The sequence below is a fragment of the Acartia tonsa genome, chromosome 10, assembly GCF_053477335.1.
Source record: "Acartia tonsa isolate MP-2025a chromosome 10, ASM5347733v1, whole genome shotgun sequence".
In the NCBI taxonomy this organism is placed as follows: domain Eukaryota; kingdom Metazoa; phylum Arthropoda; class Copepoda; order Calanoida; family Acartiidae; genus Acartia; species Acartia tonsa.
In genome coordinates this window covers 35520383-35541680 of record NC_137269.1, presented here as the reverse complement: position 1 = coordinate 35541680, position 21298 = coordinate 35520383, and the positions used below count along the sequence as shown (strand labels likewise).

Sequence of the window (21298 nt, the reverse complement as noted above, 5' to 3'; positions counted from 1 at the left end):
TATTTTTTGTATATATATGCTTGTTTGTGTGTGTGTGTGTGTGTGTGTGTGTGTGTGTGTGTGTGTGTGTAGACGTGTTTTTGGATATTATAGCTAGACACTAATACTAAAAAACATTATGATTTCAAAAGATTTAAATATTTTCTTTTCTATGAACATTTAGAAAGCTTTTAAATAAAATTGTATAAAATTACATGAAAAGCAATTAATATATGAATACCTGTTAGTTATATAATATTATTCTTTTCCTAAAGGACAAACGCCTTGAGGCTACAGGCGAGGCTGTTGTTTATAAACTAATAATATACTATAGAATAACTTTACCCATATTTCATGTATAGTCTAGAGTTCTAGTCCTAAAACTTTTAGAAATTATTTCTTATACATGGATATATTGGAGTCCTTTAGCATTGGGCCATGTTATAGTACGGAAACCAGTATTAAAAGTACAAAAATATAGTACAAGTTTTATATTTCTTGGTCTTAATACAGTAAACGTTGAGGGTTCATTAATTGTAAAACTTCTAAGGAATTTAAGGGGTATTACCAATAATGCTTATTTACCTTTCTTATATCAAGCTCTGGTTTAAGGACTTTTACATGAACAAATTCTGAGGTCATCTCATGTATATCCAATGGCCATCTATTATAGGGGCTGTTAGACATACATAATGGGTTTCGAGCCTAGATAGATTTTGGTTAAACTATCTCTTTTTAAATCCTTTCAAACAATTAACAAAAAAAATTTAGAAAAAAAAATTTTATTATTCTATTGTTTTTTTGGTTTGTTTATTACTTTAGAAAGGGTTATTTTAGTTTATATTGTGACGTGGGTAATAGGTCCTGCAGAATTAGGGTAAAAATACCCTTAGTTATTATTTATTTTTAACAGAAGGAGGGGGGTGCAGTGTTCGACAGGCACTGTGTAGGAAAGCACAGTTTAGTTTGCTAATATATAATGCAGATATAGGCTTATTGCCTTTTCAACAGTGTCCATTTAAACTATCTGAATTGGAAATTTAGCTAATTATTATAAGTTATTAATATTACTTATTATCTTTCCAACTCATTGAAAGGCTGATCTTATCTTTATGTCATACTGCTAGAGGTTTTCGCCTGTCTTTTGGCCAAGACGCTCATCATAAATTTCTTACCTGAAAGAATATAAAGATTTACATATATTATACAAAATCATAGAATAAATATATAAGCAAAATCTAATTGTTTGTAAGCCAATTAATTTAAATCGCTGTTAAGCGTGAAACATTATTTATTTTCTTGTCCGAAAAAAACGGTGCTGCTCTTTTAAGGCAAATTTTAGCTAAAATGTGGGAACATACTTTGATTCAAAATATTAAAGGAAGGAAGAAACAGAGAAATATGAAACAACATTCGATATGAGTAGCAAAGTTTCACATTAAAGTTGTTTTTTTTTTCTTTGGATATTTTTAGATTTTTATTCATTATGTATACTTGCAATTTAGATTTTTAGTTTTTTTGATAAAAGTGGTCATTGGTGATATAAACATTTAATCTTCTAATGACTTAATATGTAAGAAGAGAGGGGAAATTGGGAACGATAAATTACACTGGTAACCAAAGTTTTATAAACACGGTCTCTTATCATCTGGCTTAAACTATAGAAAACTTATCATAAAAAAAAGGATATTTTTTCTTTATTATTTGAGGTGTTCTTTTATTTATCTTCAGTTATAAGTGGTAATTACTGACATAATATCTACATAACCGTTTCTGTACGTTGATATAATAAGAAGACAAAAGTCAGGAATAATCACTTTCGTGGCGACACCCCTTAAGGGGCGATTCGTCGTATTGGTAAAATGGATTTGTATAGATTAATTTAGGTTATATTAGGTTATACTGAGTTAGGTAATTGCCACACAGGGTTAAGCAATTGGCCCCGCAGGGTTAGAGCCCCTCACAGCTGCTAGAAATAGGAGAAAAGCTACTGTGAAAAATAAAAAGACTCGCCCCTTAAGTTGCGTTGCCACGAAAGGGACTTTATCCCAAAAGTCTAACTGCAACAACACATGGATATTTAGATAACCATAATTACAGAATAACTAATTATCCCTCCAATAACACAATACCTTCAACACCAAACACCAAAATTAGATAAAAAGGACAATCATGGCCATAAACAACATTTTTTATACAGAAAGAGTATTTTTTGTCAGTAAATCACTGAATATGACAATAGTTTGAATAGACTATTATTATTTTTTTCTTTGTAGTGATCATACCGCACAGATATACTTTAGTTATAGAGTAGCTTTTATTTCTATCCCTTTTTTAATCGGTAAGAATATCGGTAATTAACCTATCGGAATTTTTAATAGGGTATATAATAGCAGTCAAATTAGCTTTAACGGGTTTTAAGCAAGGATAATTTGTCTATTAGTATTCAGGGTTGAGGGATAGGACAATGGTTTGTAAATTAATAAAATTATGTCATGGTAGCCTGTAAATAATAGAAGGAAAAATTGGTTTAGATAAATTTACCTTTAATTTTCCCATAAAAAAAAACGGTAAAAATAATTGTTTTATTATCGACATGCTATTAATAAAACACATTACTACATTGACCATTATTTATGTCGACTCATTGTCCCCCCTCAAAATTTCTAAAAATATAGCAAATTACCCCCCCCCCCCCCCCCCAACGACAACAACCCTGTGAAACCCTTAATTTTAATTTACCCCCACTCAAAACAAAAAGCTTGGATGTCCGTACCTCCCATTCTTGACTAATATTAGGTATGGGTTTACTTAACCGTAACATAATTTGTTTCTCAAAATGTCAACATTACATTTAAGGACTGTCCCTAAACTGAGCTTAATTTCCATTATTTTCAATTGTACGATATTTTGCCGTCAAAATCCATATTTCTAATCCCATTTCAAGGCATAAAAGTTAATAATCCATAAGGCTTTGAAGTCTACTGTGCAAAACCTAGACCTATTACGCTGACATCCAATTGCAACTTTTCATGTCGCCATATGGCATCGGATTTTCCAAGCTTTTAAAAAGGTCAATCAGTCTTATTATTACATCGATATTAGAACCAATTTAGTATTACTAATAGAAATCTTTAACACTTTAAATAACAGTATGTAGCCATATGTTGATATAACAACAGGACTAGAGTTTAACAGAACCCTAGGCAGGCAGACTCCAGATTTCTGGACAAATTTATACCTGGATATTACAATCTAATAACCTATTGGCTTTTGAAAAGGGATTTTCCATCTGCAGTAAAAGAACAATATTTTCCCTAGCCCCCTTTTTTTTTTGAAGAAATTCGAATTTATTTTCCCTTTGAGGAACTCAACCATGGAAAATCTACCCCTGTGGTAAACTAGCCCTGAGAGTCTCACCTAACTATTATCTAACCTAAAGAATAGGCCAAAACATGTCTTTTGAAAATACAGAATTACTTTCTTGTGTGTTACTTACAATTTATAAAACGGTTGAACTATTTGCTTTTTTCTCCTTTAAAATACCCATTCTATTAAAAATCCAATAATCGATAAACCATGGTATGTTCAGATAGGGAGGGGACAATGGGTTTGATTAGATTGTACAAACTAACATTCTCTATTTTATTTTACCATCAATTTGAATGAATATTAGTAGTAATTATTTTTCTCGTATTTATTCGAATCCGGTGGATAGGAACCGGTTCTCATCCATACGAAAAAACTATGTCTAGCATCGTATTATATCCAGCTTTCTACGAATATAAAAATGTACAATCATAAGATTAAAACCAGTTTTTTTAGCCGGTGCCTTCTAGTTTTAATCTTATAATTGTACATTCTATATCCGCGGAAAGCGGTTTATAATACTATGAAAGAAATAACTATTATCATATTTGTATTTTGAGGTAATAAAGGGTGTTTAAAAAAAACCAATCGCTTCACTCTTTTCAATATAAACCCTACAGTTTTGGTCAAAAACTAACAAAAAATGACCCAAATCATGTCCAAGCAATTACAATGAGGAAACACTATTGAATTTTTATTTCTACTCACCTCTCCTGAGCACTACAGCTCGAGTCCTAGCCCTTGTGGAAAATTTTTCTCTACGTGAAGAGTGCATATTTTATTTCAAATTAAGACAGTTTTGTCTTTTTTTTTTAAGAATAAACTGTCTAAAGTACTTGAAATCTTGTAGATAGACCCCATAATGTTTAGAATTTGTGATGGAGCATATAAAGACCTTTCTATAGATGCCTTAACCAGATTTCTGACTCAATCCTTGCCAATTTGACATCAAAAAGACAGACCCATCAAACATTGAGACATGACTGCTCTGTCTTTAAAATAAAGAAGAACCCGTCTTAAGTACTTTAAATCTTGAAGATAGAACCCATAATGTTTAGAATTTTTGATGGAGCATGTAAAGACCTTTCTATAGACACCTTAATCAGGTTTCTAACACAATCTGAGCCATTTTGACATCAAAAAGAAAGATCTTTCAAACATCAAGAACTAGAGAGACCCGCCATGTCTCAATGTTTAATGGGTCGGTCTTTTTTATGCCAAATTGGCTAGAATTGAGTTAGAAACCTGGTTAAGGCGTCTATAGAAAGGTCTTTACATGCTCCATCAAAAATTATAAACATTATAGGGCCTCTATACAAGATTTTAAGTACTTAAGACGATTTGTTGATTTTTAATCTCCATGTAGGGAAAAATTCTCCACAAGGGCTAGGACTCGAGCTATAGTGCTCAGCGAGGTGAGTAGAAATCAAAATTTAATAGTGCTTTCTCATTGTCATTGCTTGGACATGATTTGGGTCATTTTTTGTTAGTTTTTGACCAAAACTGTAGGGTTTATATTGAAAAGAGTGAAGCGATTGGTTTTTTTTTAAACACCCTTTATATCTATTTCTATAATCTTATAGAAGGAGAAGACAAAATTGAAAATTGTATCCCAAAAATAATCCAAAGTTTGTAAACACCAAACCATATCCCTGCTGAAGGCAACCTTCTTGGCTCTTCAAAGCCATACTTAACCTATCCTACCCTAAAACAAGCATTGAAAATGCGATCTTGATAAACAAAATTGTCATCCAAATGCGATATGAGGGAAAACCACCAAAAAAGTTTTCTCACTTATTTGGATGATAATTACGCAGATTGAGTTTAGGCTTTACTGTTAGAATCATATGATATAAGATTTTTTTTGTCTTGAAGCTGAACATCTAAGAAATTTCTGGTTCGAATTAGTTTTATTTTTTATGGAAGTTTTATTGGATGTCTTGGAATATATATCCCTTACCTTCCTCTAGAGGCGAAGCCACTAGTTTACTTTAATTATGACAATTAATTATAACACATAGGTCTAGCATGGTTTATGAAACAGATTTTGTACATTTTAAGCTAAAGAATGAAAAAAAAATAGAAAAATACAGTCCATTAGAAGCGAAGCAGTAATATAAAAAATCGTCAACATTATTTTAGATATAATAGTCATAAAATACAGGAATAATGAAACAATTTCAGAACAGATTTCTAATTTTTGACAGGTATTGTAAATAAATCACAAAAATGACTTATTTGCTAGACATCTTAATAGTATGTAATCTATTTTTAATTTGTCAATTTGTAAGTTGGACATGCGGACAGATCCTAGTTTATTAGTAGTTGTAGAGCAGCGGCGATTCTTACATTGTTGGGTGTGAAAAGAAAAAGAATGTAAACAATTTGAAGTAATAAATGAAGTCTAGGATACATGGGTATGTTACAGGACACAGATATATTTTCTTATTCGCTGACAACAGGCAATGAATAGTATTATTTATATCACTAGCGGCTTCGCCCCTAGTATCTAAGGGCTATGCCCCAAGAGGTTTGATCAACCTAATTTTTCGTATTTTAGATTTAGAGGAAAATTTTTTTTTTAAGAATTATTTTGGGTTGGAGGGAATTTTTTCTTCTTTTTTTGGGAGGAGGGGGAATTTTTCATTTTTTGGGGGGTGGGGGATTTTCCATTCCCAAGAAAATAGTTATAAACCTTCCCGGGACCTATGAGAATCTACCCTGTAAATGAGAACCCGATCGGTTCAGCAGTTAGCGAGATCCTTCGGTACAAACAAACAGACAGACATTGTTCTACCTTGTATTATAGATTATTTGTTTCAACTAAATATCACAGGAAAATTATATTTCCTGAACCTGAACCGAGGATATACAAACTTTCCCGATTTTGTATAATTTTTGAGGAACACGACTCCAGTTACGTCATATTTTTCTTTCCCGAAAAAGGGAAGGGGGAAAGAAAAAAAAAGAGAAGGGGGGAAGAAAAAAGAGATGGGAGAAAATCTTTTGAATAGATTTTCTTCCCCCCTTCTCTTTTTCGGGAAAGAAAAATATGACGTCACTGGAGTCGTGTTCCTCAAAAATTAAACAAAATCGGGAAAGTTTGTATATCCTCCCTGAACCAAGCTTCTCGTAACTATTACTGTATAACTATTTACTGCTTGCAATTATTAAACACTATTGGTTGCTTGCCATCAATGTACTCATTGTGGACAAAAACGTCCTTGCTTTTTTATTATCTTTGTAGCTGGCAGCTCCATCTTCAGATATCCAAGTTTTAGGATCAAGTAAAAAAAAACTTCTATAGCTTCAAAAATTCAATATTTATAGCATACGACAGGGAGCTTGTAGCGCACGTAAATGCGCAAGAAAATACCGTTGCACGTTTTTTTATCCACGTGTTTCCTATATATTATAGGGTCTTAATTATTTAAAACCAGCGTTGTACAAACTTGGTCTCTACGTCCAGCCATTTAGCCGCCTGTAGCCTCTAAATTTGTTTTGAACATCCGTTGTGTTCCCGACATGATCAAATTTTTTTTAAGTTGACACAATATACAGATCATAAATCTACACTGTTAAAAATAATTTTTTTTTTTAGCATCAGATGATACTCTATATTCTTCACATTAATGTATAGTATCAATCCGTACGTAGTAGGAAAAAAACCTCATTACGATAAAAGGAAGTTTTCAATGCTGTATTTAAGTATTGGGTAATGTTCTGTGAAGTAACACGTAGTACTAAATAATGTATTTGTCTGTATAGTATTGTCTAATACGCTCTTGGGAATATAATTCTATACGGTAAAAGTAATTTTTCATTGTCCTCCTTCGCAATTGTTGTTACCCTCTATCATAATTTTTGATACTCTGGAGAGTATGAAACTGTTTTACTTTGTATGAAAGATCAGTTTATAATATATGATTATTATATGTACATATACATTTTGTTATATCAACAAACATACCAAGCAGAGCCATAAAACATTAATTTAAATGTAAATTTAGTAAAAAAAATTACTTTAAAGATGTTTAGGACTAAACATTATCCTTAAAAATAAAAACTATGGTCAGTCGTAATTACAAAAAACAAAACTATAAATCTGAGCATAAATAGTAACATTTCATCTTTGTCTAAAACGACCAAGCAGTAACACTTCCATGAGAGGTGTGCACGAATGATGCCTGTTTCAATTATTCTTTACAGTACAGATTCGTACCCTAGAACGAATGAATAGTTACTAATTTAACAAACCATTCTCTTGCGTATTGTCTGATACACTACAGCGTATGAAATAGTACTATATCAAGAAACATTTCTACAGCGTATTTTCCGATACCCTACAACGTATAAAATATTACTATTTTTATAAACTTTTCTACAGCGTATTCTATAGTACCCAAGAGCGTATCAATCGATACTAAAAAAATGTATGGGTTCTGTATAGTAATAATTATTGTGTTATATAGTATTACATAGTGTTATATATTAATTATATAGTTGTAGGGTACTTACGGGTCCAATACTCTCCAGAGTATCACTTGATACTAAATAAAAAAATTATTTTTAACAGTGTAAACAAACTTTGCAAGTAACTCATCCTGTCTACACTAACACACACACACACACACACACACACACACACACACACGCACACACACACACATACACACACACACACACACACACACACACACACACACACACACACACACACACACACACACACACACACACACACACACACACAAACCATACAATGTATACACAAAGTATCAAGTAGGGTTTTTTCAGTGTGTTATTTAAGATTTATGTAACATATGATCCGTTAAGTCTAGATTTGAACAAAGCTTTATATTTGACCTCAATGAACGTCAATATCAATAGCCTCTGTGGGGCTTCCTAAATTTACTATACCTAACCTTATCAAGAAGAATAAAAAAAATAAGTCAGTGGTTTTGATTCGATGTAAGTCAGGCTGGAGAGGACATTATACAGTAAATTACACTGGTACCCAAAGTTTCATAACCCCGTTAACTTATTCGTTGCCGCAAAACTTTGAGGCTTTTATTAAATTTTGACTGGTTCTAAATCTTTTTAAAAAAAATAATCTACAGAAGGGGTAATTTTATTATCATAATTTTGGATATTATCAAACTTAGTTCCATATTAGCTGTGCTTTGTAGAACTTAGGGATCTAAAGGGATAAGACAATGGCCACAGAATTAAAATACACCCCCTATGCTGTTGCACAAAATTACCCCTTCTGTAGCGTAAAATTAGTGGTTGAAACACTCAACTAAATAAACCAACCAATCAAAATTCACTAAGTCCTCAAAGTTGTTAAGCCAATGAATAAGAAAACGTCCTTATAAGTCTTTGGGGACAAGTGTAATAAACAGTCTCCTATCTCTCTGGTAGAACTTGAGTTATTAAAGTCTTAGCACCAAATGGTCAATTAGATGAAGGAAGATGTCCATCATAACTATTTTCGGTTCGATTCGCCCCATCTCTTTATGCATTCCCCTTTGAACTGGATTTTTCTGGATTATCTATTCTAAAACTTGATAGCGATAAGGTGTTTATACAAGTGCGCCAATGTTTTTTTTTTATAAAATTGTTAAAAAATGACATCTGTTTGGTTTTCCTTTGCAATTAAGCTTTTTTTAGGTACAGGGAAGGTTTTTAACTATTTTGGGAGAGCGTATCTCTACCCTCCCAATTTAAAATCACACCCCCAAATTTTTTTCTGAATATTTCTTATTTAAACTCAGTTAAAAAGTAGAAGGGCTGTTGACTTATCCCCCTCCCACCTTAAGAACACCTAGAGGCTTCTTGGGGGCGTCCGTTGCCCCTAGTCTTTCTTAAAATAAAAGCTATGTCTTGCATTTTTTTCAATTAGGTGTTTGATCACGAATTTCATATGTTAAAAATATTTTTCTTATTTAATTGTTATCCTAATAAGATAAAAGTTATGCTTGAAAATTGTTTTAATAGCTATTATTATATGTTGCATTTTTAGATAAACGTGAGAATTGCGTTCAGAATTTGCGTCAGAATTTGCGTCATTTGCGTCATTTCAATTTTCAGATTTTTATTACCCGTCATCGGTCAATTAAGATGTTTAGTTCAGGAAGTCAGACACAATAAAACTTATGGTGTAAATAAACATGAATGATAACAACCATAAGGTGCGAAGCAAAGGAATATTTTGAACATACTTACAATGCCATATGTATACTTTTTTATTCCTTTATTAAATCTTCATTGGTTGGTACGAACTTGCAGTGTTTAGGCTTTTCAATAATTTTTAAAAGCGAAGCGTCCGTCCGTTTGTAACGGATAGCTTTTTTCGTTAATTTAGGCATGTTAGAATTGTCCTATCGATTTCAAATTTTGCTAGTGATTCCTTTAGTAGTTAGGTACGATTTAGAAAGCGTAGCAACTCTATAATCATTACCAAAATTTCCGTACGTCCATTTTAAACATGTTGATTTTTTTACTTTTTTAACATCAAATTTTATGTGATCTAATAATCCGATTGATCTGACTTTTGGTATATTGATTCCTGGGACGACAAAGTATAATTTTATAAGCGAAGCAACTCTATAATCAAGTCCTAAATATGTAAGTATGTCCATAAACATTATCCTGTATAAAGCAGTTTTTCAACAAATTTACTTACAATTTTGTTTCGACTCTTATACATTTATATTCTGATTATTCAGTTATGACACTATATAAGTGTTCTTGTCCGTTTGTCCTACCGTTTGAGTGCTTCGCTTTTATAGATGTTGTCATCCTTGTTTAATCTATAGACATGGTAATTCTTTTTTAATTGTTGGTTTACATGAATTTTTCGTCCATTGTTTTATCTCCTTAGATCTCTGCATTTTAATATGGTATTTTATTGCTCTTCTATATAATAGGTCTATAATATAATTTGAAGTGCTTCTTATGGAAATCATTATCCTTGTTTAATTTTATTTTGTAAAAATGTTGTTATGTTAGTAACTTATTTAGAAGTAGCACTGTATATTTTATTCCAAGACGAGTTCATAAAAATCTACCAAAAATGTGGGCGCTGTAGTAAAATATGGTTCAAAGCTCTTAATTTTGCAAATCAGATTAATATTATCTACGTTTTATACACCAAAATTTATTTCCTTCCCCCGAAAAAAATATCCATCTATAAAAAGTTAACGCCCTCCCTCCCTTATTCTACTCCAAAAAAGCTTAGACGTATTTTTCATATTTAATTTTTAAGGATCGACCTCAAGTTTTACCAAGAAAATTTAACTTTGTCAAACAAAGACTTACGCACAGGCAAACACATACTTTCTGCGCAATCTTAATAAAGCAAGATTGAGAACAGTCATAGAAGCGTAAATGTATGATTATATCAATACGACTTTAGAGAGAGGTAGGAGAAATCTTTATTTAATTTTATTTTTATCACCATCCTTGAAGGAGATGTTGGAAGCAAAATGAGTCAGTCAGGCAGTCTGTGAGGGTTGATGCTATTTATAGAGATGCTACGCATATAAGAATGGACTGAGTAGAATATTTGCTTTTTGGTCATTTTTCCTCAACTTGACTCTAGTAGGGCAATTAAGGCGTCTTTAATTACTTTATCTCTTCCTTTCAGTACAACCAAAAGGCAGACAAACACACAGACAGGCATTTCTTTTAGGATAAGACTAACAAATAAGCAAACCCACGGTCATGGCTTTACACGTAGCGAATCCGCTCGTTGTCGGGAAGGTCATTGGATCGAGTCTCGACTCAACATTGCGTCATAACTAAAGACGTTAAAAAATGTTCCTACTGATGCTATGTCAAATGCCCGACATTAATAGTTAGAGTATGGAGAATGCCTTTGCCCAACTCAATATGATTAAAAGCTAAGACTTCAAGACAAAGGCCGTGCAATAATAGAGTTGGTTGTTTGTTTGGTGTTACCTTACTTAATACCTACAGCGATTAAGCGCGTTACACTTCAATTCACATGCAAAATATGTTTAAGGTGGCGCGGAAAGGACTTGTACCCGAAACGTCACCTAGCCCCCCATGAGGTTAAGGTCGACAAATAACCACAAAGCTCATATTTATAAAAACGAAAACGTTTTTTTCAAAAAAAAAATTGTTTAAAAACTTCAACGTAATTCTTGTGGTAAGATAATATTTACTGTGTTAACAGAGAGTACATATAATATATTATTCTGCCAAGAAGTAGGCAGGTTCTCTCATAGATACAGGGATAGGAAAATATATTATTCTACCAAGAAGTAGGCAGGTTCTCTCATAGATACAGGGATAGGAAAATATATTATTCTGCCAAGAAGTAGGCAGGTTCTCTCATAGATACAGGGATAGGAAAATGGATAAAAAATATTTCTTGTAACAGTGTTAATCTTTATGGGCAATTTAGGAATCTAAGGGTATAAGCCAATGTAATGATAATTGATGTACATCGATCCTTAATACCCCTACGGTATTATCCACTTAAGATTTTTTTCAATTTTGAAAATTTCAGTAACTCCTACACCCCTTCCCCCCCCCCCCACGGCCGAACTATATTACTCTGGCCGCGGCACTCGGCCCCTTGATCTGCCTAGCCGCAGCGCTCGGCCCCCTAGCCTTCCTAGCCGCGGGCGCTCGGCCCCAAAGCCTATAACCTTGTCTAACTTAAATTAAAGTTCTCAATTTGAAAAAAAGGGGATAACGCCACAAAGGGTTGGTTGCCTGTTAGAAGACCATGTAGTTTACCCAGGGAGATAAAGGAGATTGGTCTGTAAATCATACTGGACCCTAAGTTTGATCAGTATAACGAAATTTCTCATTTGTTGGCTTAAAACCTTTGCCTTAATTTTTATTGAATTTAGATTTTTTGGATTAAATTTTTCTTTATTTCAATCTATAGAAGGAATACTTATGTTTCGCATAATTTCACTAAAATGTAGTCGTCCGAAGTAATTTTATTTTTGTTTATCCCTATATGCTAGCACAGCGGGTACTGCAAATTTCTTATGTTAGCAGAGCAATTACCAACAATATTACACCATAAAAAGCATAAACAAAAACATAGGGATCCATCTGTAGCTTTGATACAGTCTGTAAGGTGCTAGGTTAATAGATTCAGTACCATAGCAAGAATAAGTATACCTATTATCATAGTATAATAATTATATTCTTTATTTCTAGATAAAATGAAAAGCGTAGCCAAAGGCACCTTAAATGCGTAAGTTCAAATGTATTTATGCACGCGTATTCAGGCATATTGAGCAAATGTAGTGGTAATACCAAAAATAGGTTAACTACGTTGAGACAATAAGGACATTAAACTGTTAGGAAAAAAAGTAGGAGTTTGCCACATTGTTTCAATAATCATATTATAATTATTATATTCTTTAATTCAAAAATGTCCTGCCAAGTTCTAAATGACATGTTTAACTGCGGGGAAAAACAGTGATCCCCGCTTGAAGCATATTTAATCATAATTTTACTAATGGAATCTAATTCTTTCAACGGTGTGACTACACCACCGCAAATTGACAAATCCGCAAATAGTTAATATTCGCACAAAGACATATAAACAGTTTTCAATATACAGAGTAAAGCAAAAAGAAGAGTTCAGTTTGTACAAAAGTAATGACTGTTATGGTGATTTAACAATATTTTGAGTTTGGTGGAATTCAATGAACGTCTGTTATCATAAAACCTGTCACAAATAAAGCCCAAATCCTAAAAACTTGTTGAGCGTAATTTTTTCTAGGTTTCTAACTTGAATGAATACATAGAAAATAAAAGTATTTTGTTTGTAAAACGTAAATAAAAATGGTCAGATTTATTCTCATAAAATTATCCCTTGGAAAATAGAATTAAACTTAATGTTTCTTATCTTTTTTTTTGCATCCGCGGTCAACTGTATATAAATCCTGCTATAACATAAGTTATAGAATAAATAACTATCCTATTTTATCGTCTAGTCTTAAAAATTTAAGAAAATAAGCTAGAATATTATAATAACTCTTATAGAATTGTATTTGTAAAGAAATCTAAACATTATGACATAAATTGTGTTATATTTTGGAGGCTATCAATTCCACACTTAAATTAGTGAGGCATATGAAACTTATACTGTCCAAGTTGGAAGGGAAATTTAGTTTACTAATAGTTTTAACCCTATATTTTTACTCACTGATTTGACTCAAATTTGCATTTGCTGGTATTAATGAAGGTACAAAAATTTAGATTCAGAAACATAAAATATAGAGGGGAAAATATAATTATCACATTATATTACATTATGTACATTGTATTAACTTTTCCAGTATAGCTTTGAAACTGATTAATATCCACTGGATTAAAACTGGTTACCTGTCATACTGAAAAAATCATACGGAAAAAAAGACAATTTTCCATTAATATCATAAAATTATTACCAGTTTTTTAGCCCCAAGATTGTAATCGTCATCATTTTCATTTAATATTTGAAATAGTTGTCTATGAATGATGCTTCTTTATTGTTAGGTTGATGTAATTACAGGTAAAAAAAATAATTATAATTTTAAATATAGCCCAGAGTAAGAGCATTGGCTGAAACCAATAAGATAAAACCATTTAATATCCTTTCCATATCTAGTATGAGTTTTCATTTACAACACTGTCAAATATATTTATTGTCATATTATTTCTCCAAATATGTTTATATAACCACAGCTTTCAACAAAATTGAAATGAAACAACTGTATTTGGAGTACAATGATGGCATAAAATTCAGTTATTGTTACTTGAGATAATTTATATATTTTTGTTAGAAAATGATTATTTTACTTTAATTGTTAAATAAATGTTCTCTTGTTTGTCTTTAGAGTCCTAAAGTCAAAACTATAAATATAAAGATAAAAACTTAAAACTTCCTGAATGCTTATTACATCAATCTATGAAGCTTGATTTAAACTTTAAAACATTAATTTCTTAATGTGCAAATCTAACCAGTATGATAAAATATAAAGTGAAACTAAATAAGGAATTATAACTTTACTACCTGAATATTAACATGTTCAAGGATATTCCATGAAATTATAATCTACAATACCAAGTAGCTTGATGTCTGTATGTCCATCTGTCTGTCTGACAGTCCCTTAAGAGCTCGGTAACCACTGAACCTGTGGTGGTTTTAGTCTATTTCCCAAAAATAAAAAAAATACCCCCCTACCCCAATTTTTTTAGGCAGTTTATTTAATCACGATTTAATAATTTAGCATTTTACATTCAATAATTCTCTAATGTTTATTGAAATCTAATTTTACTAACATTATAAAATGATTTATAATTAAGCAAACTTTAGTTTTGAAATATTTGGACAAGAAAAGACAATTGCCGATAAAACTAACCCTCTCTTAAATTTAATTGTTGGTTTGAGAGTTGTAAAGGCAACAAAAAAGAAAGTCTTTTTATAAAACTTTGCAAACTAGTGTAATAAACAGCCTGATGTCCACTCCCTCCTTGTAGCTAATGTCTATGGCATGGAGTGTTAACACCTAAGCCAATTGAAAAATACATAAATTCTGCTTTCCGCCCAATTTTAACTGTATTAAAGCCACACATAACCAGTCCATTATTGTGTACATGCTGTAAAAATTCACCCCCAACCTATAGAATTTTTGCTCTACTCATACAAAGTGAGGTCCATGTAACACACTGTGTTAGTTCTAAATAATAGGGAACCAATTCTGGAAGTTTGCTAACTTGCCTACATTATTTAGAATGACAGCAAGAGAGACAGAAAGTGTTCATGCTATTGAGTAAACCTTTTTAATGATTTAAATTTTACACAGATTAGTTAATAATATGCTATTAAGTTTTACATGACTGTCGTTAGTGAAAATATAATTTTCCACCCTACCATCTGAGATTTCTGATTTTTCTGCAAAGTTAGCCCTATCAAATTTGTATTTACAGTGTTTTTTTTAATTAAAATAAAAGAATTGGCTAATTTAACCCACTTACTCTTGCTAGAAAAAATTCATTAATATCTCCTTTCTTTCATTGACGTGGGGAGTTTTTTTATCAAAAAATGACAAATTTTGCATTAAAGCCGATTTTCAAATTTTTGCCTGGGGTAAGAGGGTTAAATTATCCATATTTTCTTATTTAAAAAAAAACTATATAGAGAAAAATAGAAATAATAATTAGTATATTGTATCGTAACTCTGCTGTGACTGTGGGGTTTATAAATACTTATTTGAATGTTTTAAATTGTTTGTATAGAAATAGAAAAAAAACTCATCTGAGATCAAACACTAAAAGGGGATTTAAACCAAAAAGAGGTTAAAATAAAAAGGGTAGAAATAGAAAAAGGGAAGCATAATAAGAATCCAAATTTAAAACAGTTAAAGGTGTTCCAACAATATATTTATTTTTCTGACACTAAAAATAACCAAGTAAAACTTAATCATTTTCAGAAGCCTCAAAATTCAGATTAAAAGACATATTTGTTACCTATCTTATAAAAAACATCATCTAATCATTGATAATTTTAGCTAATTTTAAATAGAGGTCTTTTTGAGAGACACCAAAAATAGATATTTAAATTTGAAGCAATGTGAAAGAGATCAAAGGAGCCCTAACAAACTATTCATTTATAAGTTTTTGGCAGATTTTAGTATGCTAGTGGTCGCGGGTTCGAATCTTGAGATTCTGTATTTAAATGTGCGATTAGGAAGGGGCAGAAATCTAAGATCTCGAAATAAAATATCCTAAAACCATCCCGTGACTTAGTTGAAGCTCCCCTAAAAAGAAAAACTAAAATCAGTTCACTAATTATTAAAATCTTAAGCTTCAGACAACAAAAAACACTAATTTATATAGTAAAATTTAATATATAATGCTACTATGAGATATGTTTTAAATAAATAAGATGTGGTTGAAATGCCTAGACCCACAAACGGGTGAAACTTGCAAAAAATGTATATATTATTATAGGATGACAAATCAACGCGAGAGTTACACACAGAAAAATGTTATTTTATCGAGGATACCTAATCCAAATAGAGAAATATTAGAAGAATAAAAGTTTAAATTGGATAGAAAGACTCCATCAGTTTGAAAGGGTTATAAACTCTATGTATTCTGTTAAATGCATCCTGTAATCAAGCAATTTATATAAATACTAGCTGCTGCGCCCCTAACGTCTAGGGGCTTCATATTAGAAGGGATAGGAAAGGCAGAATAATTGCCTAAAATCATACCCAGACTTATTTATGATAATAAAATAGACTAAAACCATCTCAGGACATATAAGAAGCTTCACTTTAAAGGAGAACATATTGGTTCATCGGTTAGCGAGATCCTTCGCTACAGACAAATAAATCTTAGTACTTTATGTAATAGGAATTCTGTAATTTTATGGTAAATAGATATAAGAGCCTTTTATGATAAACAAAAAAATATTGAAACAACCAATCAAAACTTAATAAAATTACCAAAAGGTTTTAGTCAACCAATGAATGAACTACTTTTGGTATTAGTATAATTCTTAATTCAATATAAATGTTAATGTCTGTTAGTTCTGCCATCTGATTTATTTGCTTCGTCTTAATTGATGTTGTCAACCTTGTTTCTCATCCATGTAACATGATTTATAGAAGAAGAAAACTAGGCTATATAAGATGAATTATTAAGCATATTTAAATTTATTCTTTTCAAATTTTTGTTGGGATGCCCTACATAAGGAAAAAGAGAAATATAAACCTTAATTTTAAATAAAATTTTTTGTTTCTTTTTTATTCTATTTCAAATTATTCTACTTTTATTTCTCTCACTCTCTCTCTCACACACTCTTTCTTTTACTCCCCCCCCCCCCCCTCTCTTCTATCTTTCTCTTTATCTCTCTCACGCACGCTCACTCTCTCTCTCTGTTTGCTATACCAAAATAATTATAAGAAACAAAATTATAGTTTCATAACAATTAGACACTTATATCATGTACAGCTTAGCTAATAATAAATAACAAGTATACCATCTACAATAGCTAAAAAGTTTACCTGAACTTAAGATCTGACATGGTGTAGCCAAAGCTCTCAATCTCCAGAGTACACATTTGCGTGTCCATGGGGAAGTACTGGAGGTCAAGTGGACAGGTAGCTTTGATAGTCAACCTGGATGAATTATATTATCAGAACAGATGAGAGGTTAGTACTCATATCAAGGGCTCGTCAACCGCACATTTGCCGCGACTAAGCCTCAAATTAAAACACGTTTGGATGTTTTGAAAAATGCTTTTTTAAAAGAGAGTTCTTGTCATATTTGAGTCAGGTTTCGACTTCCAGATCATTTTTAAAATTTCAAAAGGTTGATTTCACTGAGGTTTATTGAGGTGGCTGCCGAGCCCTGCTTGTCTTTTCATAAATAGCGCAACATTAACAAACATACAATAGTTTACATGACAAAACAGAATAAATAACTATACTTCAATTGATGTTTTTAAAACTTAACGATTTTTACATAGCTTTTCTCTCCAGCGAAGCAGGAACCAGCTTATAGTGCCTAATAAAAAATGACGTCATGCAATACAAATGACGTCATTTTTATAAGGCGCTTTAAGGTGATTCTATTCTAAGCAATAAACGAGATGTAAGTTTAGTTAATCAATCCTTTAGATAATTAATAGACCATTATTATTACATCATACATACAATCCGATTACATTATTGGATGGAGGGGCGATGGAGGAGCGATGGAGGGGCGATGGAGGAGCGATATAGGGGCCATCAAAGTGCAATGTAATATAAATTTGAAGAAGGAGAGATGTAGGGGCGATAAAGGGGCGATGGAGGGGCGATGGAGGGGCGATGGAGGAGCGATGTAGGGACCATCAAGGGACTAAGATATATATAATAGTGAAGATGCCATGAAGAGGCGATATTTAATTAAATAGCCCCTTGGGATAAGAGGACATATCATCTCCTCTTTAGAAGGGGCGATAAAGGATCATTTAATCGCCTCTTATGGCAAGGGGCTATTAAATCGCTCCTTTCAAGGAGTCATAACATCGCCTCTTGTTATAAGGGGCTATTAAATCGCCCCTTTCAAGGAGCTATTACATCGCCCCTTATCATTAGAGGCGATCAATTAAAATAATCGTTCCTTATGGAGGGATGTCGTGGAAAGGACTATACCCAAATGTTCATTTTGGTACGAAAGGGCATTTATATTTGATATTAAATATAAAGTGAATAAATAAATGTAAACAAAATTATTTGTAAGTTAGACGAATGATTGTGAATAATTAACCATCAAGGGTAATAAATCTATTGAAAATAAGATGAATTTAGAATTTCTTTTAAGGACATAAACGTTCTATAGAGTAGCAATGCTATCTATAATACAAAGTAGAACGATGTCTGTTTGTGTGTTTGTTTGTCTGTTTGTTTGTAGCGAAGGATCTCGCTAACCGCTGAACCGATCGGGTTCTCCTTTACAGGGAAGCTTCTCATAGGTCCCGGGAAGGTTTATAACTATTTTCTTGGGGGGTGGGACACCCCCAACCCCCCCAAAAATGAAAAATACCCCCCCCCCCCCACAAAAAAAAAAAAAAAATTATTATTAAAACAGTTGGGTCCCCCCCCCCCCAATTTTTTATTTTATTTTTCTTTTAAATCTTAAGTACGAAAAATTTGTTTCATCAAACCTCTTGGGGCAAAGCCCCTAGAGGCTAGGGGCGAAGCCGCTAGTAAGAAAAAAAACGCTACCTGATACTTCGCAGAATATCACCAGTGTGCATGATTCTATATATAAAAAAATCTCTTGGCTTTCCTTTTCAAAAATAAAAAGCTTCTAAGCATATTATAATCGTCCTTGTCTAGGACCGAAGAATATTAAAGAAAGCGTAGCAACTCTATATAATTACCAGTAAATCGGCATGTCAGTAACACCAAGTTTTTTATTTATAATATATCGCATAATTTTGATTTTCAAAAATTTAAATTGTCAATACCAATGCTAGCAAATTGCTTTCTGCTCTTTTGTAGCAACTTGGCTGTGTTAATATTCCCGACGCTATTGGTTGATTTTCAAGGACCCAGTCCCAATTGAAAGTTGGCAAAGTGTCCTCGGGAAGGGGACATACAGTCATTTAACCGCGTCTCCCTCTAGTGTTTTACTCTAATGTTTTTCTAAAGATATTTAACTTTGTTGATATGCTAAAATGTCATGGTCGCACTGAGAGACTACGTAATTTAAAAGGCACAAAGTCTTGTCGTTTATAATGGAAGGAGTTTACTAAAACCCACAAACTTTAGATTTTAAAATTAGATTTTAAATTTTAAAAAGTAAGGTTCAGAAATACGTTTAGTTTTCGTTTATGGATTATGCAGGGATCTTAAGGGATAAGACAATGGGAGATAAATTAATATGTTCCCTTTAGAATAATGAACTAAACTATCCTTTCAGTAGATTGAAATTATTGGTGGAAAATTTTGGACACTACTAGTTTTGAAACAACCAATCAAAATTCAATAAAAGTACCCAAAGTTTTTGAGCAGATGAATACCATAACGCGGTTTTAAAACCTTACTCTGCGTTACACATTTAGTTAAATAGTCAAATATTGTTAAAAAAAATAAAACAGGCTCTTTTGCACATTTGCTTGAACGTTACGTCGGAAATGTCCATTATGTTTCTCTAGTTGAACGTAAAGAAAACCATTAACACTGACAGTATAGACGGCGCTTTTTTATCAGTGCACCTGCTATATAACTAGAGTATGTCCGTACTTCCAAAATAAAAATTTTGTACAATGCTGCATTTTCAGGCTTTTTTACTTTCTTTGCCTGCTGATAATTTATTTTGTTTCTTATTTAGATTATTATTGCTGCGCTTTTTTAAACATAATTTTTCTTGTTTAGCAATTTGGTGTAAATTTTTGTACATTTTTACACGGTGGAATTTTATAAACATTTTTGGAATATTTAAAAGTAATTTATGTAGGAAGGGATATATGGCTGGTAATTCAAGATATTTTTGGACGGATTATAGGGTGCTGCCCAAGCATTCCCCCTTCTATACTTTCAAACCATCTCTTAAAGTCGATATATGGCTTTTTCCTCCTTCATCAACCCGACAAAAAGAACTAAATATTTATCATTAGATCTATTAGAAGCATATAACCAAAGATAATTAAGCCTATTTTAGGGGGATAAAATTAGGGATTGCAAAAGTTTTTAGGGGGGTACAATTAGGGATTTCAAACCCTTGAGGGGGGGGAAGGTAACCTAATGCATTTATTTATTTTGAGGGCGTTAAATCAGGGGTTTCAACGGTTGAGGGAGGAAACACCCCTTTACCTTTACCCCTCCTCCCAATACATATAACACTATTCTGATAATGAAATTAAGACATATGTTGATCTAATAACACCACAAATGTTAACAGTTTATGTTCTTTTGTTCCCACCTAATGGCCGTTTATTGTAATATTGTTTTATTGGGAACATAATTGTTTTCGTGGTAATTACACAGAGATCTTTTTAGAAGCGAATCTTTTATATAACAAGGCTCCGTCCATACGTCCGGATAGGATAGCAATTATCGTTAATTTAATCATGGTGAAATTGTCTTGTCAAATTCAAATTACGAATGAACAGAACAGTAAGGTAATATTTAACTGTATAACTTTTAACAGAAAGTCTGTACGTTCATTTCAACATGATGATTTGTTAAATTTGTTTCTTACTGCATTCTCCATATGATATGCCTACATATTTATATACTTTACTTAGAATGTCAGTATTTACGTTGGGAATAGTTTAAATTGGATGTTAGAATTTTAATTTTAAGGCTGCTTTTAATAATAAGTATATGATTTTACATTCCTAAGTTTTCCCTACTATCAGATATTGTAATTCTCATCTTTATAAGAGAAATTAGTTATTAGTCAAATC

The 21298-nt window shown here is 32.1% G+C and overlaps 1 protein-coding gene across 2 annotated transcripts in view; it reads right to left on the bottom strand.

Annotated features, from left to right (window-relative positions):
* Positions 1-21298, bottom strand: part of LOC145329988 (gamma-aminobutyric acid receptor subunit beta-like) — a 113098-nt gene that overhangs the window by 80659 nt on the left and 11141 nt on the right. For both annotated transcript variants that reach the window (XM_080174491.1, XM_080174492.1), the window contains exons 2-3: positions 19110-19148; positions 17403-17516 (exon numbers count right to left, since the gene is read on the bottom strand). In XM_080174491.1, the coding sequence (XP_080030617.1) occupies positions 17403-17516; positions 19110-19148 (153 nt within the window). The remainder of the gene's footprint in view (positions 1-17402; positions 17517-19109; positions 19149-21298) is intronic.